Source organism: Lycorma delicatula, chromosome 4 (genome assembly GCF_047948215.1).
Source record: "Lycorma delicatula isolate Av1 chromosome 4, ASM4794821v1, whole genome shotgun sequence".
Lineage (NCBI taxonomy): Eukaryota > Metazoa > Arthropoda > Insecta > Hemiptera > Fulgoridae > Lycorma > Lycorma delicatula.
Genome location: NC_134458.1, coordinates 76,591,111 through 76,618,003, shown reverse-complemented (window position 1 = coordinate 76,618,003; position 26,893 = coordinate 76,591,111). Strand labels below are relative to the sequence as shown.

Below are 26,893 nucleotides of genomic sequence, written 5' to 3'. Positions count from 1 at the left end.
TTAACATACTTCCTGACATTACCTATAGATGAAATCTTGCACAGTTACTAAGGTTGGTTGACAATACAATATTCAACCATTACTTTTGCAAACTTGTCCTTGTACGGTGGTGGTGTGGGTATAAATTAAGGGTGCAGGTGTAATAATTTAACATACTTCCTGACATTGCCTATTGATGAAATTTTTCAGTAACTAAGGTCAGATGACAATACAATATTCCACCATTACTTTTGCAAACATCCCCCCTTATCGAAGTAAATTGAGGGTACTGGAGCAAAAAACTGCAAAATCTGCAAAACGGCTACGAGGGGTTTTAAATTTAAATTAATCTACTAATTAAACTCACGCAATTTATGATTTGATTAAAGTATGACTAAAAAGTATAAAGCAAGTTTTAAACAATTTTTTACAATTTTTGTAATATTATTATTTAAATTTTATAATGAATACAAATAAAATGTTCATACTTGTAGAACTGTTTTTGAAACTAGACCAAAGTAAAGTGTAATTGATTATTATGGCAGTAATATAAAATAATGGGTGTTAATAACTCAGATTATGTTTTATCAGCTGAAATGCTGGCCAAATACTGGGGCATTACTTAAATATTTTCTAAAATACCTTTAAGAATCATACCCTTTAACCTAACTGAAAGTACATAAAAATATTGTGTATCTACTCGTATATATCTAGTTAATATAGTCAATATTTTCATATAATTATGTATTAATATATCTAAATATGTGAGAGTATAATAAAGGAAAAATATTTACTTCATAATGTGTCCAATCTCTAACTCAGGAGTGATTTCTTTAAAAAGAATATTGGTTGGTTTAAGTGCGATAATGGGAAATCTGATTATGAGTTGCTAATGGGAGAAGAAATTATTGTCAAGACCTAGGGTGGGGACAGATATACTGAAAGTGAAAGTGGCACAAACTGATTATTAAAAACTACAATGTTTAACCAATATTTGGACTGGTTCGACACTGAATAATGTTTCATCATTGGATGCTTTGTTACATGAAGATTCGGGAAGACTTTTTTTTAAGGCACAAAATAATGTTACATAGACTGTAATCATCTATTACATAAGACAGAATCTCAAGCAAAGAAATAAAGGACTCTCACAAATTAATTCAAATGAGTTTAACTAACCTATATCAAAATTCTACTTCTCAAATATGCATCTGTAGACTAACTACTAACATTAATTCATTCATTTTTTTCATACTCCAATTAATTAATTTATTAATTATTTACTGAAAATTAAAATTTCAGTATTTTTAAAAAGAACTTAAATCTACATAATAATTAGTATCTAATGTATGTAAATTAATTATTATTATTATTATTATTTATATCTGTGTAATTTAAGCTGAATGCATATTTACATGTTTTGAGGATTATCAATGATTTTATACAAACCACGGGGCACCCCATTCATAATTTTACCCTAGATAAAAACAAGTTAACTATAATAGTATTTGTTTGTTGTTTTTTGGATTACTGTTCCGAGAGCTGAAGGTTCATTTGCAGTGCAATTGTATAGTATGGTAATGCTATACTAGTATATCCCCTCTATGAATCATGCTTGCTGATGGTGATGGGGCTTGAGTGCTCAATGATACAGAGTAGTTGGACTGAAGGTGCAACCATTTCAGAGTGGTATCTGTTGAGAGCCAGACTAAGGAATGATTCCTGAAAGAGAGCAGCAGCTCTTTCAGTAGCTGTGAAGGGCGTTGGTCAGGGAGACTTAAACGGCCATATCAACACTCAATCTTCTGAGTACTGTGTAGCTGAAAGCAATGGAAATCTACAGCTGCTTTTTTTCCCAAGAAAATGTAGCTCTCTGAATTTTTATGTAACAAAGATGGAGGCACCTTCCTTGATAAAATATTCCAGAGGTAAACTAGTCCCCCGTCTGGATGTCAGGTGGGGACTGCTAAGAAAGGGGTCACCAGAAAATTAAAAAATAACATTCTACGAGTCAGAGCATGGAATGTTAGAAGTCTAAAAAAAGTTGGTAAGTTAGAAAATTTAAAGAGGAAAATGGGTAGGTTAAATGTAGATGTAGTAGGAATTGGAGAGGTTCGGTGGGAAGAGGAAAATGACTTTTGGTCAGGTGATTTTAGAATTAACTCAGCATCAAATAAAGGGCAGGCAGAACTAAGTTTCGTAATGAACAAGAAGATAGGGAAGAGACTAGAGTATTTCAAAAAGCATAGCAATAGAATCATTGTAATCAGGATAAATTCAAAACCTAAGCCAACAATGACTGTTAACATCTATGTGCTTATAAGTGCCCATGATGATGATGATTTGAGGTAGAGTGTGTATACGAAGAAATTGATGAAGAAATAAACACATAAAAGAGATGAAAATTTAATAGTAGTTGGAGATTGGAATGCAAGCATTGGAAAAGGTATGGAAAGAAATATTGTGGGTGAATACAAAAAGGGCAAAAGAAATGAAAGAGGGGACTAACTTATTGAGTTTTGCACAAAGTATATTTAGTAATTGCCAACAACAGTTTAAAAATCAAAACAGAAGAATATACACATGGAAAAAGCCGGGTGATACTGCAAGGTATCAGATAGATTATATCATGGTTAAGCAAAGATTTAGAAATCAACTTATCGACTACAAAGCATATCCAGGAACAGGCATTGACAGTGACCATAATTTAGTGATAATGAAATGTAAATTGGGGTTTAAAAACCTGAAGAAAAGGTGCCAGATGAGTCGATGGAATTTAGAGAAGCTTGACGAAGAGGAGGTAAAGAAGATTTCTGAGGAGAACATCATGAGTAAAAAATATAAGGTAGAAAATATAGAAGAAGAATGGAAGAATGTCAAAAAGGAAATTCTTAAATCAGCAAAAATGAACTTAGGTGGTATAAAGAGAACTGATAAAAAACTTTGGATATCAGAGAATACATCGCAGCTAACGGATGAGCGTAGAAAGTATAAGAATGCTAGTGATAAAGAAGGACTTGACAACTAAGAAATACTATAAACAGGAAGTGTAAATTAGTGAAAGAAGAGTGGATTAAACAAAAGTGTTCAGAAGTGAGAAATGATCATTAGTAAAATAGTTGAAGCATTCAGGAAAGTTAAGGAGAATTTTATGGTACACAAATTAAAATCTAATAATGTGTTAAATACAGATGTTACACCGATTTATAATGTGAAAGGCAACGTTGATAGGTGGGTGGAATATATTGAAGAGTTATATGGAGAAAATGAATTAGAAACTGTTGTTATAGAGGAAGAAGAGGATGAAAAGGGAGATACAATATTGAGATCTGAATTTAATAGAGCATTAAGAGATTTGAATGGCAGAAAGGTTCCTGGGACAGATGGGATACCTGAAAAATTACTGCACAGTGCAGGTGAGGAAGTGATAGATAGATTATGCAAACTAGTGTGTAATGTTTACAGAAAGGGGGAAGTTCCATCAGACCTCAAAAAGAGTGTTATTGTCATGATACCAAAGAAAGCAGGAGCAGATTAATGTGAATAATACAGAACAATAGCTTAACAATGAGCTTAACTATTCATGCATCAAAAATCTTAACTAGAATTCTATACAGAAGAATTGTTAGGAGAAGACCAATTTGGTTTCAGGAAAAATATAGGGACAAGGGAAGCAATTTTAGCACTTAGATTAACAGCATTTATAGACTTAGAAAAGACATTTGATAACATAGAGTGGAATAAAATGTTCAGCATTTTAAAAAATTTAGGGTTCAAGAAGAGCAATTGCTAACATTTACAGGAACCAAACTGCAACAATAATAATTGAAGAACATAAAGAAGCCGTAATAAAAATTGGAGTCTGACAAGGATGTTCCCTAAACCCGTTACTTTTTAATTTTTATATACAGATAATGATGTTAAAGAACAATTTAGATCCAGAGTAACAGTGCAAGGTGAAAAGATAAAGATGCTACAATTTGCTGATGATATAGTAATTCTAGCTGAGAGTAAAAAAGATTTAGAAGAAACAATGAATGCCACGGCTGAAGTCCTACGCAAGAACTATCACATGAAAATAAACAAGCACAAAACGAAAGTAATTAAATGTAGTAGAAATAATTAGATGGCCCACTGAATATAAAAATAGGAAGAGGAAAGATTACAGAGGAATAAGAATTTTGATTGGGAAGTAGAATTACTAAAGATGGACGAAGCAGGAGTGATATAAAATGCTGAATAGCACAGGCAAAACAAGCTTTCAGTCAGAAATATAATTTGCTTACATTAAAAATTAATTTTAATGCCAGGAAAACATTTTTGAAAGTGTATGTTTGAAGTGCAGCTTTATATGGAAGTGAAACTTGGATGATTGGAATACCTGAGAAGAAAAAATTAGAAGCTTTTCTAATTTTTTGAAATTAAAATGTGGTGCTATAGGAGATTGTTAAAAATCAGATGGGTGGATAAAGTGATAAATGAAGAAGTGCTGCAACAAATTGATGAAGAAAGAAGCATTTGGAAAAATATAAATAAATGAAGAGAGAGACTTATAGGCCACATCTTAAGGTACCCTGAAATAGTCCCTTTGATATTGAAGGGACAGGTAGATGGGAAAAATTGTGCAGGAAGGCAATGCTTGGAATATGTAAAACAAATTTTTAGGGGTGTAGGTTGTAGGGGCTATACCGAAATGAAATGACTGGCTCTAGATAGGGAATCTTGTAGAGCTGAATCAAACCAATCAGATGACTGAAGACAAAAACAAATAACATGGTATAGTAATAACTATAATGAATTTCACATAGGGCAGTTAAAGGCAGCTTTTAGCCATTTATTATACAATACCTTTTGTATTCCCCCAACCATAAAATAAAGTACCTAGATCTTTATGCCATCTTGAAGTGTAAAACACACATTCAAGGGATCCATAATTTAATCAATTAACCTCAGACATCAAATGTTAAAACTGGAAAATAAGAAACAATCTACTGTTAATCAAACAATTTTTTTATTCTCTGAATTTTTTTTTATTCTGGTTAATAATATTATTATTCTTTGATTAATAAATAATGTTTCACTTCCTTTAACTCATTAGATAAAAAAATGTGAAAAATTTAATCTCTACAAATCAATAAATATCTGCAGTATGTATTTTCACATCTGTTCTTCTTAGCCTTACAAGTGGAGTCAATAATGGGTCAAAGCATGTACAAAGTTCAGATAAAGAAATAACATTTTTTTTAGATTGATTACCTTGTCTCATTTTGGTTAAAAATTGAAATAAGTACTTTTCTCTGTAGATAATTATATGTTACAAATTACTAAACTTCAGCATTAAAATGACTAACTTATAATCATATAAACATACATCAGGAAGACAGAAGTACAGAAATACTTTTTTAAATGTGATATAACTACCTGTATTTGACATGCAGATATGTTGAAGTCAGATTCATTAAATCCATATGGAATATTCCACCCTAACGGGCCGTACTTCTTCCTTTCCACCACAACAGCATGGAAAAGAGACAAACCAAATAATAATCTTGAAAATTCAACATTTTTATTAGGACATGAATGATAAAATTGTGGATTTGTGATTGGTGCTGAATGAAATGTTCGTATCATATTGAACCTTATTCCTGTAGGTACTTCTTCAGCAACCTTAACACATCTCTGCAGTATTCTCTCTGGTATCTATAAAGAAAAGACACAATTTGGTAAATTACAAGACGTAATAAAGAAAAAGATATATAAATTTTTCTGTTCCTGACTGCAATAACTTATAAGTAATTAATTCACTGTATCTACTGTTTAAATTTGACAGATTAAAAACATTAACGCAGTGAAGAATTTAGAATATTTTTTCTTTTTATTCTGAGTGAGATTATAATTAGATACTGTTGTTTGTTGATGGTTTCAAAACATTAGGAACGTCTCAAGGAGTGGCATCATCAAAAATTAAAGGATGTTAAATAAAGATATGATGTGAACAAGCAATATTGCGTTTAATACATTTAATCAATATATAAATAAAATATATATACATAAATAAATATAAATAAAATATATATATTTATATATATATATAACGCAATATTGCGTTTAATACATTTAATCAATATATTACTCCATTAATTGATAATTACACCATTAACAGTATATAATCCACAAATATTATTATTCCGTTAATATTGAACATTGCTCCATTAATAGTTGTGAAAAATTGCTAGTAGCTAAAGAAATTATACAAAGATTGAAGAAAACCAAAAGTTGGAAAGAGTGATACAGAGAATAAAATTGAAAGACACAAAAGTAAACAGGCAGTTTGGATATGTCATGCAATTTGAGCTGCAGGAGAAAATTCTTATCGGCTAATGGAAACGGACATGATATAGTCCATTAATGAAAGATAAGAGATGGAATAGGAGAATAGTTGATTTACATCCATATGAAGGGAAATCGAAAGCATGATAGACCTGATGAGAGGTTATGTTATGGTATAGTAAATAACAGAAGTAAATTTGGATTAAAATAGCCCTTAAAATAATAACCTACTGGGTTGGTCTACTGGTGAATGCGTCTTCCTAAATCAGCTGATTTGGAAGTCGAGAGTTCCAGCATTCAATTCCTAGAAAAGTCAGTTATTTTTACATGGATTTTAATACTACAACGTGAATACCGGTGTTCTTTGGTGGTTAGGATTCAATTAAACACACATTTCAGGAATGGTTGAACTTGAAACTATACAAGACTACACTTCACTTACACTCATACATATCATCCTCTGAAGTATTATCTGAAAGGTAATATCAGAGGCTAAACAGGAAAAAGAAAGTTAACAGCCCTTAAAATAATAAACTGGAGGGATGTAGAAAGATGTTTTGTGAAATCATATCTGAATACTAGAAAAGAAGGAAGTACGTAGTATAATTACTTGAAGAAAGTGAAAACTATCAGTGCAATAAAGTTAATATCTTGAAATAATTAAATACCAATGCAGTATTAACAGCTTACAAAAGTTGTTAATATTAGATAGATATTTATTATCTATAATTAAATAAATAAACCAAATTCTTTGTAATTTTTATATAGCAAATCAATAACAGAATTGCTTTCTCAAACTTAAATACTAAGAAATGTGTTGGATATGCAATGTGTTGAATTTAATATATAGCTGAAGTTATTGACATATGTTAGTCACATAACATCTATGGTCACATCACCTTGGTTATGTAATTACTGGATAGTTAGCAAATTTTCTTCTCAAAACAAGTAATTGTCTAGGGTTACAATTTTATAAAATTAAAAAACAGAAAGATACACAAACATGAAGATTCTTATTAATTTAAAAAAACTTCTAAATTTTTGCATATTTATGGTAAAAATTATATAGTACAGTATACTACATATATATTATACAGTATAATGTATATAGTATACTCAAATTATATTATGAGTGTATAAGATTATTACATACTTAATGAAATGATTTTATTACAAGGAATTTCACAAATCTTTTTCAGAAAAAAAGAAAAGATTATTTCACTTTTTTTTTGACAATTTACAACAAACTGAAAGAGATCAAAATCTGCTTTCAATATCATTTTAGCAAAGAAATGTGGACTTATTTAGTAATATTATAACAGAATGACAATGTATTGTTAGAGAAATGTTCATATAATTATTGAGAATATAAGTACAACAAAAAAACTCATATTTATTTAAGCTGTTGTGTATTATAAGATTTTGTAGATTAAAAATGTGGATAAGCTGTTGGTTAGAATCAAACTGCTGAAATACATTATTATTTAAAAATTAAAATTAAGTTATTATTTTTTGCATCAATATGCCAACAAAGAACAAAAATAGAAATGAGTGAAATAATTTCAAAATATTCTCACCACTAAATCAGTTTTACTATCCTTTCAATAATTAAAGATTTTATACATAAGGAGATTGTAATAAAATTCAATAATAGTAGAGTAAAATAAAACATGTCTTACAATTTCACATGGGTAACTTGTAAGCACAAGTCTGAATCTGAAATCACATTCCCACAAAATTGTTTCGAACCATTCTTCCAATTTGTCCATCCATGACGCAGCCAAATGTAAATTTTGCAAACACACCCAACTACCTGCTTCTCTTGCTTCAGTTAAATACTTTTCCACCAATGAAAGCTGCATTAAGAACAAAATTATGTTATTAAAATTTATACTTCCTTGAATCGTATAAAGTTTATAGGTGTGAAATTAAACATTAAAATGTTATAAATTCAATTTTTATATTATTAAAATTAATTAATGGAATATCCAATAAATTTTAATTTTAAAGTAATTTAAATTTCTGAATTAATTTAATTAAGTAAAAATCTCTATTAAAAATTCTTTCAGAGAAGTTAAGTATTTACAAATCTATAAATAATACCATTAAAAAAATGTAATACCTGTCCTTGACCTAATGAAACAACTTTCAGTTTTTCCAATTTATTTACTTTATTTACTAGAGATCTGACAGAAATCATTGGATCCACACCAGGTGACAGAATAAACAAGAATGGTGATGATTTTTTTGAATATTCATTGAAGCAATTTAATAGTGATATTGGCTTTGCATCAACAAACTCACTACTTAAACAACACGATACCATCTTCTTAACTGCTAACACAAGCTGTTGAAACAAAAAATTAAAAAAAAAAATGGTTGGTTACATTAATTAAATAAACCAGTCAATTTTTTACATGTATATCTATTGCATAAAAAAAAATTGTAACTGGATTCAGATCAAACATTTATGTAGCAGTAATGTTGAAATGTGTAATGTAAAATACAGAGTATTGTGTCAATCCTGAAGAGCTATATATTACCGATAAAGCTGATCAATTTTTTAATTAATTAATAGATATATCTTTTTCTCTACCAACAATTTTAATTGTAGATACAATTAAAAGAGTAAGGTTATTTTTGGAAAAAGAAATTAAGCATAAAGATCAACACCATGTATCCAACTTTAATAAAAAGTACTCCCCTACAGCTTAGTGGTAATGTGTCTATTTATTAAAAATATTTTATAAATATTTTTTACTTTGGTAATGTGTTTATTTATTAAACATATTCTGTGAATACTTTACTATTAAAAAAAAAACTGCCAAATAGGAATTTCTAATAAATTTGTTTTCAATGGATGGAAACTGTACGCAAGGTATGTTAGTTTCCTAAATGTCCACAAAATTGAAATAATATGGTTTAAACCGTTGATAAATATCTATGCATTTGATCAACTAAATATACTACAATTCTTATTTGATTAATTACCTTAATTAAGTACAACAAGAATGTTATAGAGCTAATGAATTATGAGTTTCTAAAATATATTGTATTACATAAAATAGGAATAATAATAAATAATTAAATTTGGATGAGGCACATATGTTTACTTTACCTTATCAGGTCGTACAGCTCGTACAAGCATAAGTTTTTCAAACAGAGTACACTTCTTTTGAAATGAAGGTGGCAATGGTTCCTTGAATGGATTTTCTGCCAGGTAAAAATTTTTCCATTGTCGAGTGTGTTTTGTCAAATGGTTTGGCAGATCTATAAATAAATACCAAAAATGACCACTGTCATAATCCACACGAATAAATAAAAATGCAAATATAAATTTTTAATCAGTCATGAACTTATTTTAAAATAATTTGTATTCCATAGATAGCTGTGAGCAGTGAAAATTACTCAAAATAATTATTTTATGATAAGTAAAACTAAATCAAAAATATAAAAAAAGTTTGTTTTTTGTTTACACTAAAATGTTTTTAGCTATGTATGGTAGGCTTTTGTTGGTGATTAGTACTGATGCAATTACTGCATTAAAACTTCAGCAGAAGTTACTGCTGGTAGTTTTTCTTTTTTTTTAAAGACACGTAATTATTACTTGTCATATTTTAGAAAAGTACATTAAATATGAATTATGTTTGTTTTATATTTTAGTGTTATATGTCATAAAATATATATATATATAATACAACTATATATATAATTATAATATATATAACTTAAATTTTATTAATACAAACCACCTAGTACAAAATATTGAGATAAGAAATATCTTACCTTAATTTTATCATGAAAGTACTTAAGTGGGATCTTGCATCCTTAGTCATGATAGAAATATTTAATTAAACTGCATATTAAAAGTTAAAAATACTAAAATAAACCACGAACATGGTATAATGTTTATATCATTACTGTAATATTATAATGAAGTATTACAATATTACATGAATACAGTATTATACAATTACATATTACTATCTCTGAAGGTTAGCCATATGATATTCAAAAAAGGTCCAAGGTCATATGTGTGACTACATATTCTAATGTAAAATTTTCTTCTCTTTTCATTGGTGAGGTCAAAAATAGGTCATTCCATTAGAAGAAACTGTTAACCTTGAAATAAGGTCAAATCCAACGTCACCATGAGGTGTCTCCCGCCAATCTGAGTAACTTTTGTTTAGGTCATTTTTTTTTGTACTGTGTGTAGTTTACGAGAAAATTGCCTAGGGTGATTAAAATGAAACATCTGATATATATCATAAGGATGAGTGTGGTTCTCATCTCTTTTCTTTAACATTACATTATAAGTGTTACAGGCATTAATGAAGTCAGAGCAAGGTAAAAGCATAGGAATATGCTTACATATTTTAGCTTTTGTAGATTATGGTGTGGTACCACCATTCAGCTTCAAAGAGCTCAAGTCAGAAATGTTTATGGAAAAAGTGAAACAAATTGGTTTAATCGCCAATGAACTACAAACAAATATTTACTTCAGTAGAAAGGCACCATTTAGAGAGAAAAGAAAATTATAAAATTTGCAATTAACCAGTAAAAAAATGTAAATATCTAGGAGTGTCAATAAACAATGCAAATACAGAAGACATAGAAATAAAAATTAAGTTTGATATTGCCTACAGATATCTGTACTATAAAAGTAATATCAAGATTATTATCAAACAAGTAATATCAAGTATTATCAAATAATATATGAATATATATCACTGTAATCCAACCTACCCTAACATATGGACGTAAAAGTTGGGTTCTATCAAAAAGAACGAGAATCACATTATTGTATTTGAGAATAAAAACCTATGGATATCAGTCAATTCAAACAGGAAGAAAATTGGAAAAGAAGAAAAATAGAAAGTTAAGAGTGTAACTGTATAGGAACCAGATATTAAAGCCACTGTGAAAGTGAGAAAATTGTGGTGGACAGGATAAGTAATATATAAGAAGGAAGGAAAACACTAGACTGAAGAACATGTAGAGGTGAATGCCATGGGAGAGACTACTGGGAAGGCCAAGGCTCAGATGATGGGGAAAAGTAAAGGATCTCAACCACTGAAAGTGGAAGAATGGCTAGCAAAGAACAGAAACGTGTGAATAAGGCTCATTTATGAGGCCAAGAACTGACTTGGGTTTGTACAGTCACATCAGTGTGTGACATTCAAAGGTGTTAAACTGTTGCCTTTTTTGTATAAATGCAGAATAGTTATTAGTTATACCATATTTGCGTCCTGTTCAATGAGGTTGTGAGTGAATACAAAGTATAAGTTACAGTGATGAAATGCTTTAATTTGCTCAAACTATCTAAAGTTGAAGTTGCATCATGTTAATCTAATGCAGAGCTTTGTAAAGGTAGGGGCAATAAAAAAAAATTTTGAAGGAATAAAAAAATTTTGTTTAATTTTTGTCTCTATTTTTAAATTTTGATTCGCAAGATTTAATAGACAATAGATCTTTATTGTTTATTAAGCTGGAATATTGGGATAAATTTCATCTTTACTTGCTCGGTATCTTAATGCCTTTTTTTAATGTTGGGTTGTCTACTGCAAATCCTCCTCAAATCCATTGAAGAATTATTTCTCCTGTATAAGGGATAGCTGAAATTAAGTTTATAATTAATTACTGTTGCTCCTCAAAAAGATATCTGCCCTCAAGGTAAAAAATATTCTTCCATAAATGAAGTTGCTATTAATATTATTATAATTATTGATCCTGATATTCATGTCTTTTTTAACTTATATGATGTGTTGTATATCATTGTCCTGTGTGAAGGAAAACTAAAATAAAGAATATTGATGTTCCAAAAATAAAATATTGATGCTTCTTAAGTGTTTTTTGTTTCTGCAAAAAATTACAAAATTTTACATATTTACTAAATTGTTTAGTTTGTATATACTCCTAGAGAATTGTGCTTGGAAAATATGTTCTGTATGCAATGTGTTTGCTTTGTTTTTTGTTCTGCATATTTTATATTTTTATTTTTAAGCTATTTTTTTCAAAATTTTTTAAACTAAATAAATAAAATAATAAGTATGAAAAAATGTTGTGGTAATACAATATCATTTATAATGAAACTTTCTAATCAGTTTTATTTTTGGTTTCTTTGATAATTGAAATATAAAAATTAAATGAAGGTTTTTTATAATACACGATGCATACTTATTTTTTGGACAGATGCTTTTTTTTTGACATTGCTTTACTGCAGGAACAAATGAAGTTAATGTTTAACTCTTATATTGATTTTTTCATTGCTTTAGTTAATAAATTTAAATAAATCATAATAAAAAAATGCTAGAAAACTGTAGAATAAATGTCATTTCTATTCTGATGAGAAATAAAAAATTGTAACTTATGAATCTGTGTTTTAAGTTATAGATAAAAAGCTATCACAATTATTGAAAGAAACTGTGATGTTAATATCAGCCACTTGTTTTAATTCTAAACATTACATTAATAAATACATTTTTTTACTATTTCAGTTTTTTAATTTTTAACTGATTCACTTAAAAAAATAATTTAACTGTTCTTTCTTTTGCTTCACACTTTTAAAATTTCAGATTACCATAATTAGAAGAAATGAGGTTTTATACTATATAATGATAGGGCCGGCCTTAGGCAGTAGGCAAGGTAGGCAACCGCCTACGGCGGAAAAATTTAAGAGCGGCAAAACCACCTGAACTAGAGCGCAAAAAAAAAAAAATACAACCCACAAAAATATATTTCGATTACTTGAATCAAAAAAATAATATTATTTATTAGTACAATAATATTATTATTGTATTAGTTTTGTTTATTATTTTAAAAGTATATTTAAATTATCTCTGAAAATTGTAAATACTACGTCTAGTTTTAGTTTGTAAGTTTGTTGTCATTAGCTTGTTAAAAATGTAAATTTTGTTTTTCAGTAAAACAACTTTCCGTAAATCTGTATTAGTATTATTGTCTTAACTTTATTATATGTCATTTACTGGTTAAAATGATTCTTTTATAATTATGGTTTTTCATTGAAATATTTTAATCTTTTTTTAAGCTTGGAGAGCGGTATTTTTTGGGTTTGCCTATGGCGGCAAAAAAGCTAGGGTTGGCCCTGATAACGAATAATTTTACCTTTAAAAGCTTTAAATTTCTTTAAATAGCATATTTCTTCCCATGCTTTTTTTGTAATCCACTGTTGTTTTGGTTTTGTAATAACCTCTTCCATTTCCCGTGGACCAGTCATGAAGAACATTAATTGAGATTGATCAGTTATTTGGGAATTCCTGGAACAAACAAAAAATATAATTATTTTATCTGTGCTTATCTTCATTGCTGTAATAAAACTACAGCAAAACTATACTTTATCTGAATGCTCATTTTAAGAATTTTTTATTAAATTAGAAAGATTTTTTTTGGGGGTTATTTTGTAGGCAAAGAACGCTTTGAGGATATCATCGCCCAGAATAAAATTTTTAGAAAAAAAAATAGTTAAAAAGACTAGAACTACCTTAAATTTAAACAAAAACTTATAGCTAATATCACAGCTAAAAAACTAAAATTAAAAATAAGCGTACAACTAAAATCATAAAATTTAATAAAAATAAAAAGAATTTAATGAAGTCCAGGAGGGGTGTAAAGGGCCCCAACTTGGATAACAGAAATACTAAAAAATTAACATAAACTAAACCTAGGTTAAAAACTAAAAGATTAAAAAGCTGAAACTTAAAACTAATGGCAAATAAAATATCACTAAAAAACTTATAACTAATATCACTAAAAAGATTAAATATAACTACTATCACAGATAAAAAACTTAAAATTAAATAAAAACAACTATATATATATATATATATATATATATATATATATATAGAGAGAGAGAGAGAGAGAGAGAGAGAGAGAGTTTAGTTTTATACAGTAAAAATAAAATAAATTTAACTAACTCCGAGAGGAATGTAAAGGGCTCCTCAGATAACAGAAGAAAAAAAAATTTAAACTGAAACACGTAACAGTAAAAAAAAAAAAAAACAACACATAACACTATTAAAAAGTGTGTAAAATACTAAAAGTTCTAAGAAATAAAAACATCCGGTCAAAAACTTCTTTATCATTATCTAGGATTTGACGAATGTTCCTGGGAAATTTTACTTTACTATGCAATGCCGCATAACAAATGCAATCCACAAGGATATGGTGCACAGTCAAGCGGCAGTTGCATCGTATGCATGTTGGTACATTTACGTTTAATATTAGATATCCGTCTTTACTTTTAATATTAGATACCGATACTCTGGTATGGCCTAACCACGATCGACAAAGGACTACATCCTCTCAATGGAATTTTTTGAAAGACGAATCCCATGGCAACACATGTTTTTTATGTATCAGAGTTTATTATCCACTGTGGCAGTCCAGTCACCTTGCCACTTTTCTTGAAGAGTGTGTTTTACACAACTGCTAAAATCGCATGTAGTAACACGACTGGTGAAAGAAGGTTGACTACATACGTCCTTAGCAGCGGAATCTGTGTGTTCATTGCCCACAATTTCTACGTGGCTAGGGATCCAGCAGAAACTCACTTGTGTGTTATGATGGTTCAACTCACTGATTGCGTTATAGATTTCGGTGACCAACAGGTCTAGGGTAAAAATCTTCCAAAGCTTGCAGTGCACTAAATGAGTCACTAGAAATAAGGATATGACGGTATTTTGGGTAAACGATATTCAAAGCCTTATTGATGGCATACAGTTCTGCAGTAAAAATACTTTAACATTAGGTAGACCAAGCATATAGAGTCTGCTGTTAAGAATAAATGCGCATCCAACGGTATCATTCTGTTTCGATCCATCTGTGTGCACTATTGCAACTGGGTTTATTTTGGAGAGAATATGGTGAAAATTTTCCTGAAAGACAATAGGTGATGCTGATTATTGTTTCCTGTATATGGTATCATCAAATATAAGGTTGATTCTCCACGGAAAACATGAACAGGGATATGTTGGAAAAATAGGAGGTATTTCTACGTTTAAAAGTTGTAGTAACTGCTGGATATATATATCCATAGGTGCAGTGAAACGTAGATGGTCTTCATATCATTGTAAATTAGGATTGGCAACGGGGCACGGGGCTAGCGCTTCCGCAGTTTCGGTCAGTTAGTTTGAGGGAATCATGTTAGGTTGGATGTGAAGATGTCTGTTTGAGGCCTACGTAAAGGTGAAATTTGATATGTATTTTACTGATGCAAATGTTTGCCGAGGCATTTACATTGGTAGCATCCCGACTGTGGCCTGGCTGATGACTGTGAGATGTAGTCAGTTAGGGGGTCTAAAGACGACTTCTGGTAAAGCTCCTCAGGGCTTGGTACAGAGGGGGTGGTGTGGCGACCAGTAATGTCACAAGGTGGGTGTCTTTCCCCTATGGGTTTGGGATGTAGCAAGACTGAGAAAAGCACATGATGTACAGCATCTAACATCTTCAGCACGGTATTACCTGCTAAAGAGTAGGCGACACAACTGTAATCTAAACAGGAATGAACTAAGAAATAATAAAATCACAACATACATGACCTATTGGCTCCCCATTTGGTGTTGTTAAGAACTCGCAGCATATCTAAAATTTTTGAACATTTTTTTTTTAGTTCTTTGATGTATTTGACCCATGTAAGACAGTTGTCAAAAATCAAACCTAAAACCTTGATATCAGGAGTGATAGAAATTTTCTCTTCGTTGACAAAAACTTGCAGAGTAGATGGGTCCCACAAGTGAGAAAAGACTACACATTTTGTTTTCTCAGGTGAAAAGGTGAAGCCGATCACCTTGGACCAAGATTCAAGGCGAGATATTGTGTTCTGTAGTCTGTCTGCTGTGGCTGTTGAATGGGATGTAATATATATGGCAAGATCATCAACAAATAACGAACATGAAACAGGTGGTTGCACACATTCAGTAATACTGTTGATGGCTATAGCAAACAAGGTGGCACCACTTAATACACTTCCTTGAGGTACTCCATTCTCCAAGGTGAGCTACCTGATAAGGAATCTCCAACACGAACATGGAAAGTTCAGTTATTTAAGAAACTCCTGATAAATGCAAGTATACAGCCGACTCCCCATTCTTTAAGGGTGTTAAGAATATCACATCGTCAGGCTGTGTCACAAGCCTTCTTGTTATCTTGTTATCTTGATAGTGACGGGGTGCTGGCGGAATAGGAAAGCATTATGAATAGCTGCTTCCACTGACACTAAGTGATCAATGGAAGAACGTCCTTGACGGAAACCGCATTATTCTAGACATAGATGACCATGTCTCTCTAAGTACCATGTGAGCCTGTGGTTCACCAATCTTTCTATGACTACATAAAATGCTTGTCAAAGAGATAGGGTAGTAGCTTGAGGGGTTTGCTTTTTCTTTACCAGGTTTAATTACTGGTACGAAAATGGCTTCTGACCAGACCGAAATAAAACTTGTGAGGAGAATAGACTATTATACATACACAATAGATGTTGCAGCAAAGAATTAGGAAGGTTTGAGAGCATACTACTAAACATTCGTCTTAGTATACTCTGACAACAGTCAGGTCCAGAGGAGGTGTCATGTGAGCTTTTAAGTGCATGTGACAACTCGTTGAATGAAAATGGAGCGTTTAATTCACCAACCGAATCACCAGCATTTAACAATAGTACTTCCCTCTGAAATTCAGTACTGTATGATGTAAGGGAAACTGAACAGAAACAATCTGCCAAAATACTTGCCACTAGGTCATGTAAAGAGTTCTTCATGAATAAGTCCGAGAATGGATTGTTTTGGTGATCCTCAGATTGCACGGATCTTTTTCCACACAGTAGATGTGGGATTAGTGTGTGAGATGGTGTCCATGTAATTCCTTCATGACTTCCCCTTAGCGTCTAAGAATACTCGACGACATACTGCTCTAGCCTTACGGTACAAATCTAGGTGATCATTTGTAGGCCTGCAGTTAAATTTGTGCCAATTGCTAATCATTTTAACATTTCATTTGTTGTCGATTGCTAATAGCATTTTGGCAATCAGCATCTCACCAAGGAACAGAAAGACGTCTTGGGTTTCCTGATGTTTGTGGGGTATATCTATTAGCATTGTCAAGTATCAGAGACGTAAAAGAGGTAAGTTCATAAAGGGCATTTTCACCATTGACATGCTGTGATGGGAAGGCTTTATGGTAAGTGTTCCAATCTGCCTTTTCAACAACTCATCTACATGGTCTTTTATTCACCTTGCTGTCAACACCAAAAGTTATAGTAATTTGCCTGTGGTGATTGTCATGAAGGTCGTCACAAGCAGACCAATTAAAACAAAGGAGTAAATTTGGTAAGCATAAGGAGAGATTGATGTTTGACAGTACACCAGAAGATGAGGACATAAATGTCTATGACTCATTATTCAGAAGACAAAGGGCCAAGTCTTATCTCACTCTGTTAATCATATTTCCTCGAGAGGAACAGAAAAATGAGCCGCAGGAAATATGATGTGCATTGAAGTCTTCTACGGTTAACAACGATGATGGGATTTACATAAGATTTGATAGTTCTAGAGCATTGCTCTCAGAATTTGGTGACAGAAACTAACTGCAGATATGCAATTTAAAAGTAACTGAGATTTTTACAGCAATAGCAGGAATCAGGATAGCAGTTGTAGCCTTACAGCCGACACCTGATTCCGCATGAAAATAGCAACACTACCAATCTCTAATATCTACAAGACAATTGTATCTCTCACATGTATAGCCTTTGAGTGTTACTGCATCTTGCTGTAACAGATGTGTTTCTTGGAAGCGCATTATTAATGGTTGATGTGTGCGCATCAACACTCTAACATCTTCAATGCGGGACCGAAGACCTCTAATGTTCTACTGAATAATGTTCATAAAGGTAGTTAGATACAGAAATAGAAATAAATATTTGAAAAATTAGTTGTACGTGATTCGGTTTTTCTTTTTTGTATTTTTAATTTTAAAGAACTCCGATGCCCTTGGGTCAGGCAGTTCCTCATTCATATTCTCCAGTATACAAGGTAATAGAGGAGGAGATTTGGAAGAATGGGAAGTATAAGATGATATCCCAGAGGAGGTGGTTGGGTGACTCCCTTAACAGGGAGCTTATTTGGTGGCTTACCACCAGCTGTATTTACTCCTGTCTGCAAAGATAAAACTTTAGGAACTGAGACTTTCAGAGGGATCGAACTGTTGGTTTCACTGGCTGCAACTATCAACTTTTTATTCATTTTAGTAAGCTCTGATATAGTGGTTGTAAGCGAAGAAACTTGATCAGATAGCATCTACACAAGCTTCTTCAACTCACTGCAGGATTCGCATTGTTGATTATCTACATTTAAAGGAGCTTTGCTAGATGTCACGGCGGCAAAAGAGACATTGGGTTTAACTAAGTTACGACAGTTGATTAATTTTCTATATTCTCTTCGTGCCGCTGGAAAGGATAATTTCTGCTCCGTAGAGATTCTGAGAATTGCCTTCTCTTCTTTAAAAGTTGGGCAATCCCGGGAGTGAGCTGAATGTGATCCACTGTAGTTTGCACATTTCTCGTTTTCTTGGCAGTTAGTGTCACTGTGGCCTTCCTTAGCACATCGAGCACAATCTGTTTTTGAGCAAGACGTTGTAGTATGTCCATACTCTTGGCATTTGAAACATCGCCGTGGATTAGGGATGAATGGTCGTACTCAAACTGATAGATAACCTACTTTTACCTTCTCTGGTGGTAACGGAAGGTTAAATATCAAGATAAGGGAAGGTGTAGGTTCTTCCACTCCGCTTTGCCTTTTCATTATTTACCTCACCACCACAACTTCCTGAGTACGAAGCTCACTAGCTGTTTCATTAACGTCCATCTCCAGAAGATCCCGGAAAAAGATTATTCCTCGAACGTCTCAACCAATATTGATCCGTCTCTTAACTTCCGGATGTTTTTTGGTGAACCACCTGAACCCGTTATATCACTTTATTTATTAGGAAGGGAGAGACATTTTGAAGGGATTCTCCTTCTTGATTGTTCTGAAGGAGGATAAATCGTATATTTCTATACAGTGGATGGGATGCATCACCATTCACAGTATTTTCTTCAATACAGTTTTTATCCTTATCGGACAAAGCCGAGTAAAGGTCTTTTCACATGACTAATATTGGTGGTTTTTTCAGATGGACCACCAACCATTGTAATTTTGTGGACTAGAAATTTTGGTCCCATAAGTACCAACTCTGCTGGACCATTCCAGCAGAGCATACATGTACTGGAGCTAGAGCTAAATACAACTGGGTTCACCCTGGTACCCAGAGAGAACATCATTTCGAGACTCACTATGTAGAGCCATATATAGTGAGCCATTCACCACAACAGTTTCCACCTTGGGTTACGGTAGCGTTTCATAAGATGTTGCAACACTACTGAGTGTAAATGTAAGAAGAAACAGTGTAGAATGTTGTTAGTTGTGTAAGGGTATATGTTGTAATTTGTGTAGTGTTCTTGGTGTAGTGTATATGTAAAGTGTTCTGCAACTATGGTGTAGTGGGGAAAAAGCTGGAGAGGTTAGGGCCATGGGGATGTCAACCTCCAAAGTCTTAAAGAATAAGACTTGCCATCGAAGATTAAATTAGAAAGGCTGTAGTTTTGTTTTATGCAAAAAAATTGTATATAAAAAAATTGTTGTATACTGATTTATTTTCAGTAATGTATACAGAATCTGAATAAATGTGAAAAATAAAGTGTCTTGTAAACAAGAAAATAAACTCTTTAGTTAAATTACATTTAGTATTGCTGGAATCACATGCATATTGATTGGTTAAGAGTATAATTCAGTTCAATGGAAACAAACTAGTCTAAAAAGTAAATATTATATTAGGTGATAATAAATTTCTTCTTTTTTTCCTTGCTCTGCACTGAAAGACTATTTCCAAAATTGTTAATTACTATTTGATTTAAAATTTTAACTTAGTTGCATTCCTGTGTGTCATTCTATTTTGTTTTGCTGTAAAATGCTAATCATCTAATGTTAATTGTTTATACTTTATTTAAATGAATAGTATACTTACATCATAACTTTAATGCAGATGAGAAAAGAATATAACAATCTATGCTTTTGGAATATACCACGACAAACAAAGTTGAAGATAGCTACCATGAATTCTTCAATGCATTTCTTTTGTAATGAACGCCATGAGATATATGGATTTTCTCTCACCCTAAAACCAAAATTAATTTAAAATCAATAATTGATTAATATCATTTCAAATGTTTCTTAAAATTACAACTTTTCACAATCTGAAGAATTTTTAAACATCGACTTGTTTCTGTATAATGGTAGTAGTTCCTGCAGAATGATTCCATTTAAACTGTTCAGTGAATCAACAAAATATAAATTTATGAAATTTTTCTTTCCTATACTTCAGTTTTCAAAAAGTATTTTCAAATTTCTAATAATGATAAATAATTAAGTATTTAAGCATCAAATGCAGTTAAAAATACTGAAAAGTAAAAAAAAAATGTTATCTCTTAAAACAAACTTAATTACAATCTCCTATAAAGAAACACATTATTTAAAGTATGTTACATTACTGACAGGAAGAAAAGAAATTTATTACTTTTCTTTGCACATTTTGATAATTTTCTGTACATCCTTTATACAAATGTAGCTTCTAAACTGATTAAGAATTCCTGTCAGTATTCTTTTAAACCTTGATGAATTATTATTTACAAAATAAATATTTAATTATTTACAAAAATGTGAACATCATCCCGATTTCCTAAGTAATATTCTAATTACTGATGAATCCTGTTTTACAAGAAATAGCATTGTAAATTATCAAAACACTCACTCTTGGCCAGACGATAATACTTAGACTGCTACAAGTTATTTCCAACACACTTTTTTGTTTATGTGTGGTATGGTCTTCTTGGTGATAATCATGTACGGTCTTTTTTCTTACTGCCAAGACTCAATGGGAAGTGGTATTTGTATTTTTTGCAAATAAATCTGATGGAACTCTTGGAAGATATTCCACTCACGGATAGAGAGGAGATGGGGTTTTTCAATGATGGCGCACCTGCTCACTACTGTCGTTATATGATGAATAATTTAAATAACACATATCTAGTAAGAAATGGATTGGTCAAAACAGACCAGTAAAATGGCCACCTCGATCTCACAGTTTCACGCCAGCAGACCTTTTTCTTTGGGATTGGATGAAGTCGTTAGTCTAGTCCGCTTGTCTTGGCACACAAGAAGAATTGAGACATCATATAATGGAAGCTGAACCTACTATTAGGAATAATAATGATGTTATTAATCGTGCTCGGCAAGCATTGATTTGCCGAGCTGAACTATGCATTGAACATAATGGCAGCCACATTAAGCAACTGCTTTGAAGAAATGTTTGCAGCTTAATCAAGTAACCATTTTGATATTTAATAATTTTTAGAAAAAAGCCAAAAAGTAGGTGATTTTTATTTTTATAAATCCATTTTTTATTCATTTTTTTCTGTTACTGATAAGTTTTCTATTTGTTTTCATTTACATTTTGTTGTTCAAACATTGATCAAAGTAGTTCTGTTTAAAATCGTATCACTTTTCCGAACAAGTTTGTATGTTTTGTTTCTAAAGTTGAACTCAAATTTGTGTTTAATTTTAACAGACGTTATTTACATCAATTTTCTCAGAATTAAATTTTCTACAAAGTTAACTAGAAATTTTTATTTGTTTATTGCTAAAGTAAAAGTTATTTTATTCCAAACTTAAAAAAGTGTATTTTCTGATGAAAAGTTTTCGTGTTTTACCCCATTTTTCTTAAAACCTAAGTGAGATAGAGGACTGGGACCATTTTACCTAATTTTTATATCAAGAATCATAAGGAAGCACTAAATTTACCCATCGATTTGAACCAGAAGAATTTTAGTACGGTTTAATTTCATAGAGGGATCAGAAAGCAGGGCTAAATGTTTTGTGAGGTGAAACTTGCTAACGAACCGTTTTCTGACCTTTTGGACTTTTTTGAACCTCATGAACTGTTTTTCTTATTTTTGGCTATAGAATCATCTTCTGAGAGATTGCTGTGCACTTTGGAATCACTTTGAATACATATTTTTTATTTTGTCATAATCAACAATAGAATATATAGGAAATGGCAGAGTAATATTTGATTTCAGTTTCTGAGCTCATATACATCTATCAAATTTTTTGTACATTTCAATACCTTTGTGACAGTTATAGAGGTTAGTGTTAGAATAGTTAATGATGGTTTCATCTTTAAAATCTTTCTATATACATAAAAAATCAAAGAAATAGCAAAGACATTTCATTGAATCTGTAGTAGTAGAAGCAAATTACAGATTTATGAAACAGAAGAGAAGTTCACTTTTAAAACTTAGATTTAATAGATTAGTCAAATATAGTTCTGTAAAACACCATAGAAGATATTACGCTAATGATACTCACTTACCCTTAAAAGCACATAATGTCAACATCAGTTCATTATAAAGATATTATTTTATATCATACATCCATGAGAGTGTAGTTTTAGATATTTATGAACTGCTATGGAAAGGAGGCACTTAAGAACTGTGTCAGTCATTTACTTTTATTTTAAATGTATGAAGTATATACTATATTGCATCCATTATTCCTTTTATCACTGCTTTAGTGAAACTGAACAACTGCTGTTGTGTTTGCTCAAAAATGTGCCTCAACTTATATATCCTAAAATATAAAATATTTACACTACAACAAAATGCAAGAAAATGGAAATACCATAGCAATATAAAATAGACTACTTTATTTAGAGTTTTACTTTTTTAGTAATTGCTACTTACACTCCTCTAACAACTAATGAATAGATTCGCTGAAAGATTGGAAGTGAATACCTATACATATAATCAACACTCTGCAATGTACTCATGCATTCATACAGTATTCTACTAAATACAGCCAGCTGTGTAAAATGTCTTCGCAAAGAAGCCAACTCAATTTCTATCTGCCTGCAGAGTACCTGTTTTTCTTTTATTTGAACTGCAAGAGTCTGAAAATTATGAAAGAGCAATGTAATTAGATATTTTTAATACAAATTTTCTATGAGTTAATATAAGTCTATTTTATGTCACTCTAAACTGCATTGTTTAATTTCAAGAAAGTGAATCGCTTCCCTAAGTTTCACTAAAATGAAAAAAATATTAACAAATAAATATTTAAATCCATCAGATACAGTCCAAATAAAAGGCAGAACATTCATCTATTTGTAGCAGTTCCAGAGTTTAACTCCATCATCAGCAGACCAGCTTTAATAAAATACATATAATTATAAATAAAATATATAGTTAAAAATGTAGTTGTTTTTTTAACATACAGTTAAAATTTTAAAATTTGTATTATGTATATACTATTATCATACTTAAAACTTCCTATATGCACCACAGTGAGATAAAGAAAATTTTAACTATGTGTTTTTTAAAAAAGATACATGATTTTTAACTTTATATTTTATTTACAATTATGTGTATTTATAAAAATTGGTCTGTGATGATGGAGTTAAAGCTCTGAAAGCACTACAGACAGATGGGTGGGTGTTCTTAACTTTTAATCTTATATCTGGTAAATTCAGATATTTATTTGTTAATAATTATTTGATTCAGTGGTTTACTGGTGTAATGTTTGAAAAAATAATATGTATATTTTTTAAATCAATTCTTTTAAGAATCATACTCCTCTGTACTATATGAAAATCACAAAAGCGCTCCTGTATACATAGTGAAATAAAGTAAGTCACCCTACTTTACTTATTTTGTACTTTGGTTGATCTAATAAAATAAATGTATATGTATATATATATATATATATATATATATATACAGGTGTGGTTGGAAAGTTTTTCAGCCAGAGACATACCTTATAGTTAATGGTTTTACTAATCATGGAACCAATTTTATGTGAATACGCAATTTTTCAGATTTGTTTTTAATTTTCCATGTGAGCAGGAAGTCCCTTTACACTGCAATACATCCAGCTTTATCGGACTCTACTGTTACCAATTCTCACCACTGATATCACTCACTGCTGCTGGAAAAGATGGGGAGGATAAGTAGTGGTATGGATCGTCTGGTGAGCTCATTCATGGTGGGATGACATTAGTTGTAGCTGATTGTGGAACGATGGTGGATACGAATGTGTTCACTGACAAAGAGTGTTTGTTAGCTTGTGTGAGTCCACGAATGTCCATACACTGGTAAAACATTAGAGAACATTATGAATGACTTTTATGTGCGTTTTGGGAAATCGTCACCATCACGGCAAACGTTACTTAAATGAAAAAAAAAGGCTTTTGCAACCAACAGGAAGAGTTCTTGATGCACCATGCAGTGGGGGGGGAGGCTGAGCACTCGAGCTGAGACATGTATTTCTATGGAGGTATCGATTCAATGATCACCGATGAAATCAATGCACAAGTGTTCTGCAGGCATCCAAAGATCGACCGATGTAAGACCATATGCAGGAGGACTTTAAAGTTTAATGTTTTCATTCAGCCACAGTTAATGAGTTGAGTGACAGTGACCTTAATCAATGTGTTTAACTATGTCATTGCTTGAAAATTTCTAAGACTTTCTCAGACGAGTGTGTGATTTATCAAACCTATCATAACTGAAATGTTTTTTTCTGGGTGAAAGACAATCTCACTTTTTTGAAGAAATTGAACACCATTCGCCTCATGTTATGATTTGGATTGGGATGACAGCTGAACATCTCCATGGTCCTTATTTCTTTGATGGTGCAGTTAATCAACACAGTTATCTGAGAATGATCGACTAGTGGTTGCTACCAGAATTAACAACAAAAGGGATCGCTGACATCATTACGTCTCAGAAAGACGGCGCTCCAGTGCATTTTGCTTTGAATGACCGCAGACACCTCAATGAATTTTTCCAAATTGTCAGATTGGAAGCAGGTCAGAAGATTGCCTTGGCCAGCAAAAAGCCTGACCTCACCATACCTGACAATTCACTCTGGGGTTTTGTAAAGGAAGAGATACAAAAACGCAAATATGTCAACAATGAGCAGCTCCAAGATGCTGTTCGGTCAGCATTGAAATTATCATCCCTGATATGCTGTTGTAGATGAACAATCATGGAAGCACATACAGCTGTTCTTTGAACAAGGTGGAACCCACACAAATGTTTTAGATCCACAGAAGGTAAGCTGTACCTATTCTAATAATTTCATAAATAGCATAAAGGGACTTCCCATCTACCCCGTACCTGGATCTCCATACTGTATTTAGATAGTATATCATATGTGATGCATTGTTTCACACCAGAAAGACATATATTAATTTATATTTTTACAGTAACCTCCCCAGTTGTTGTTATGGCTGAGACACATGTAAAGCACCTGAAGAGTACAGTACACCTGAGTTACAGTAACAGGAGGGTCACTCCTTGAGGTGACAGAGTGAAGTTGTCTTTGTTGGGTTATATGCATTTATCTGCATTTCAATGGGTTTGGCGTATTGATTTGCAACTGTATATTTGACTCAGTAAAGAAGACATCAAGAAACCAATCCACTGGTTACTTTTCTTAGCGACCCTAAAATAGGATGCTTCTTTTTCTTGAGGATAGCAATGTCATTTTCAGGAGTAACTTGTGACTCAAGTTGATTCACATTCAACTATTAGGTTATAGCAGGATTTATTACAGAAAATTAGTTTTATTTTGTATTATTTTCATTAAATATATTTATAATTGATAACAAAATAAAAATAGAAGAAACAAGGTTGTATAAAAATAAAAAAATAGTGCCATAGTAAACAAAAAGCATAATACCAATTTTTTTTTTAAATGTAGGTCAACTCAGCACTAGCTCAAGTAAAATAGAATAAATAAATTCCATTATGATTTTTCTTTTTTTAATTTGCAACCTTTTCTGATAACCATATGTGTCTTTATCTGATACAAATTCTTTATATTTTTTCTGTGATTCTGTAAAATCTAGTTCTATCAAATTTATTGCCATTTACAAATTTTAACACGTTACTCTAAATGTTACATATCATCTACACTATTTTTTTAAATAATCTAGCTCATGCTGAATTATTTTTCAACTGTTTTTTTTTGGAAGATTTGAAAGTTTAAATAATATATTTTATAGTAGAATAAAATAAATAAAACACTGGTATTGTTTAAGACTATAGGCATATTATTGTAATCTTTATATTAATGTTTTCATCAGCATATTATTGTAAATTTTATATTAATGTTTTCATCAATTAAGGCACAAATAAATATGAATGATTTATCAAAGAAAGGACTTTGGTATCATGTTATTAAATTTAACACTTATTATTTGATTTAATTGTTTCTTTAAAACAAGATTAAAATCTGTTCACATACCTTTGTCTCATTCAGGATTTTAAGAACTCTTGTATCATCTAGAATTTTACTTTTAGCTTTATGCATTGCTTCTAAAATTCTGTTTTCAAGTTTCTTTATATATTCCATATTCATGGCTTTGTCAGATACCATAGTAGTTCTCTTATCCTCTAGAGTTGGCCTGAAAAACAGTA

General features: G+C 31.3%; 1 protein-coding gene across 1 annotated transcript in view; it reads right to left on the bottom strand.

The window, feature by feature from the left end:
* The window catches only part of LOC142322649 (uncharacterized), a 212,341-nt gene that overhangs the window by 8,592 nt on the left and 176,856 nt on the right, over positions 1-26,893 (bottom strand). The window contains exons 57-64 of the mRNA XM_075361728.1: positions 26,721-26,880; positions 23,156-23,361; positions 20,383-20,532; positions 13,435-13,586; positions 9,428-9,579; positions 8,432-8,656; positions 7,989-8,165; positions 5,401-5,679 (exon numbers count right to left, since the gene is read on the bottom strand). Coding sequence (XP_075217843.1) covers positions 5,401-5,679; positions 7,989-8,165; positions 8,432-8,656; positions 9,428-9,579; positions 13,435-13,586; positions 20,383-20,532; positions 23,156-23,361; positions 26,721-26,880 — 1,501 coding nt within the window. The remainder of the gene's footprint in view (positions 1-5,400; positions 5,680-7,988; positions 8,166-8,431; positions 8,657-9,427; positions 9,580-13,434; positions 13,587-20,382; positions 20,533-23,155; positions 23,362-26,720; positions 26,881-26,893) is intronic.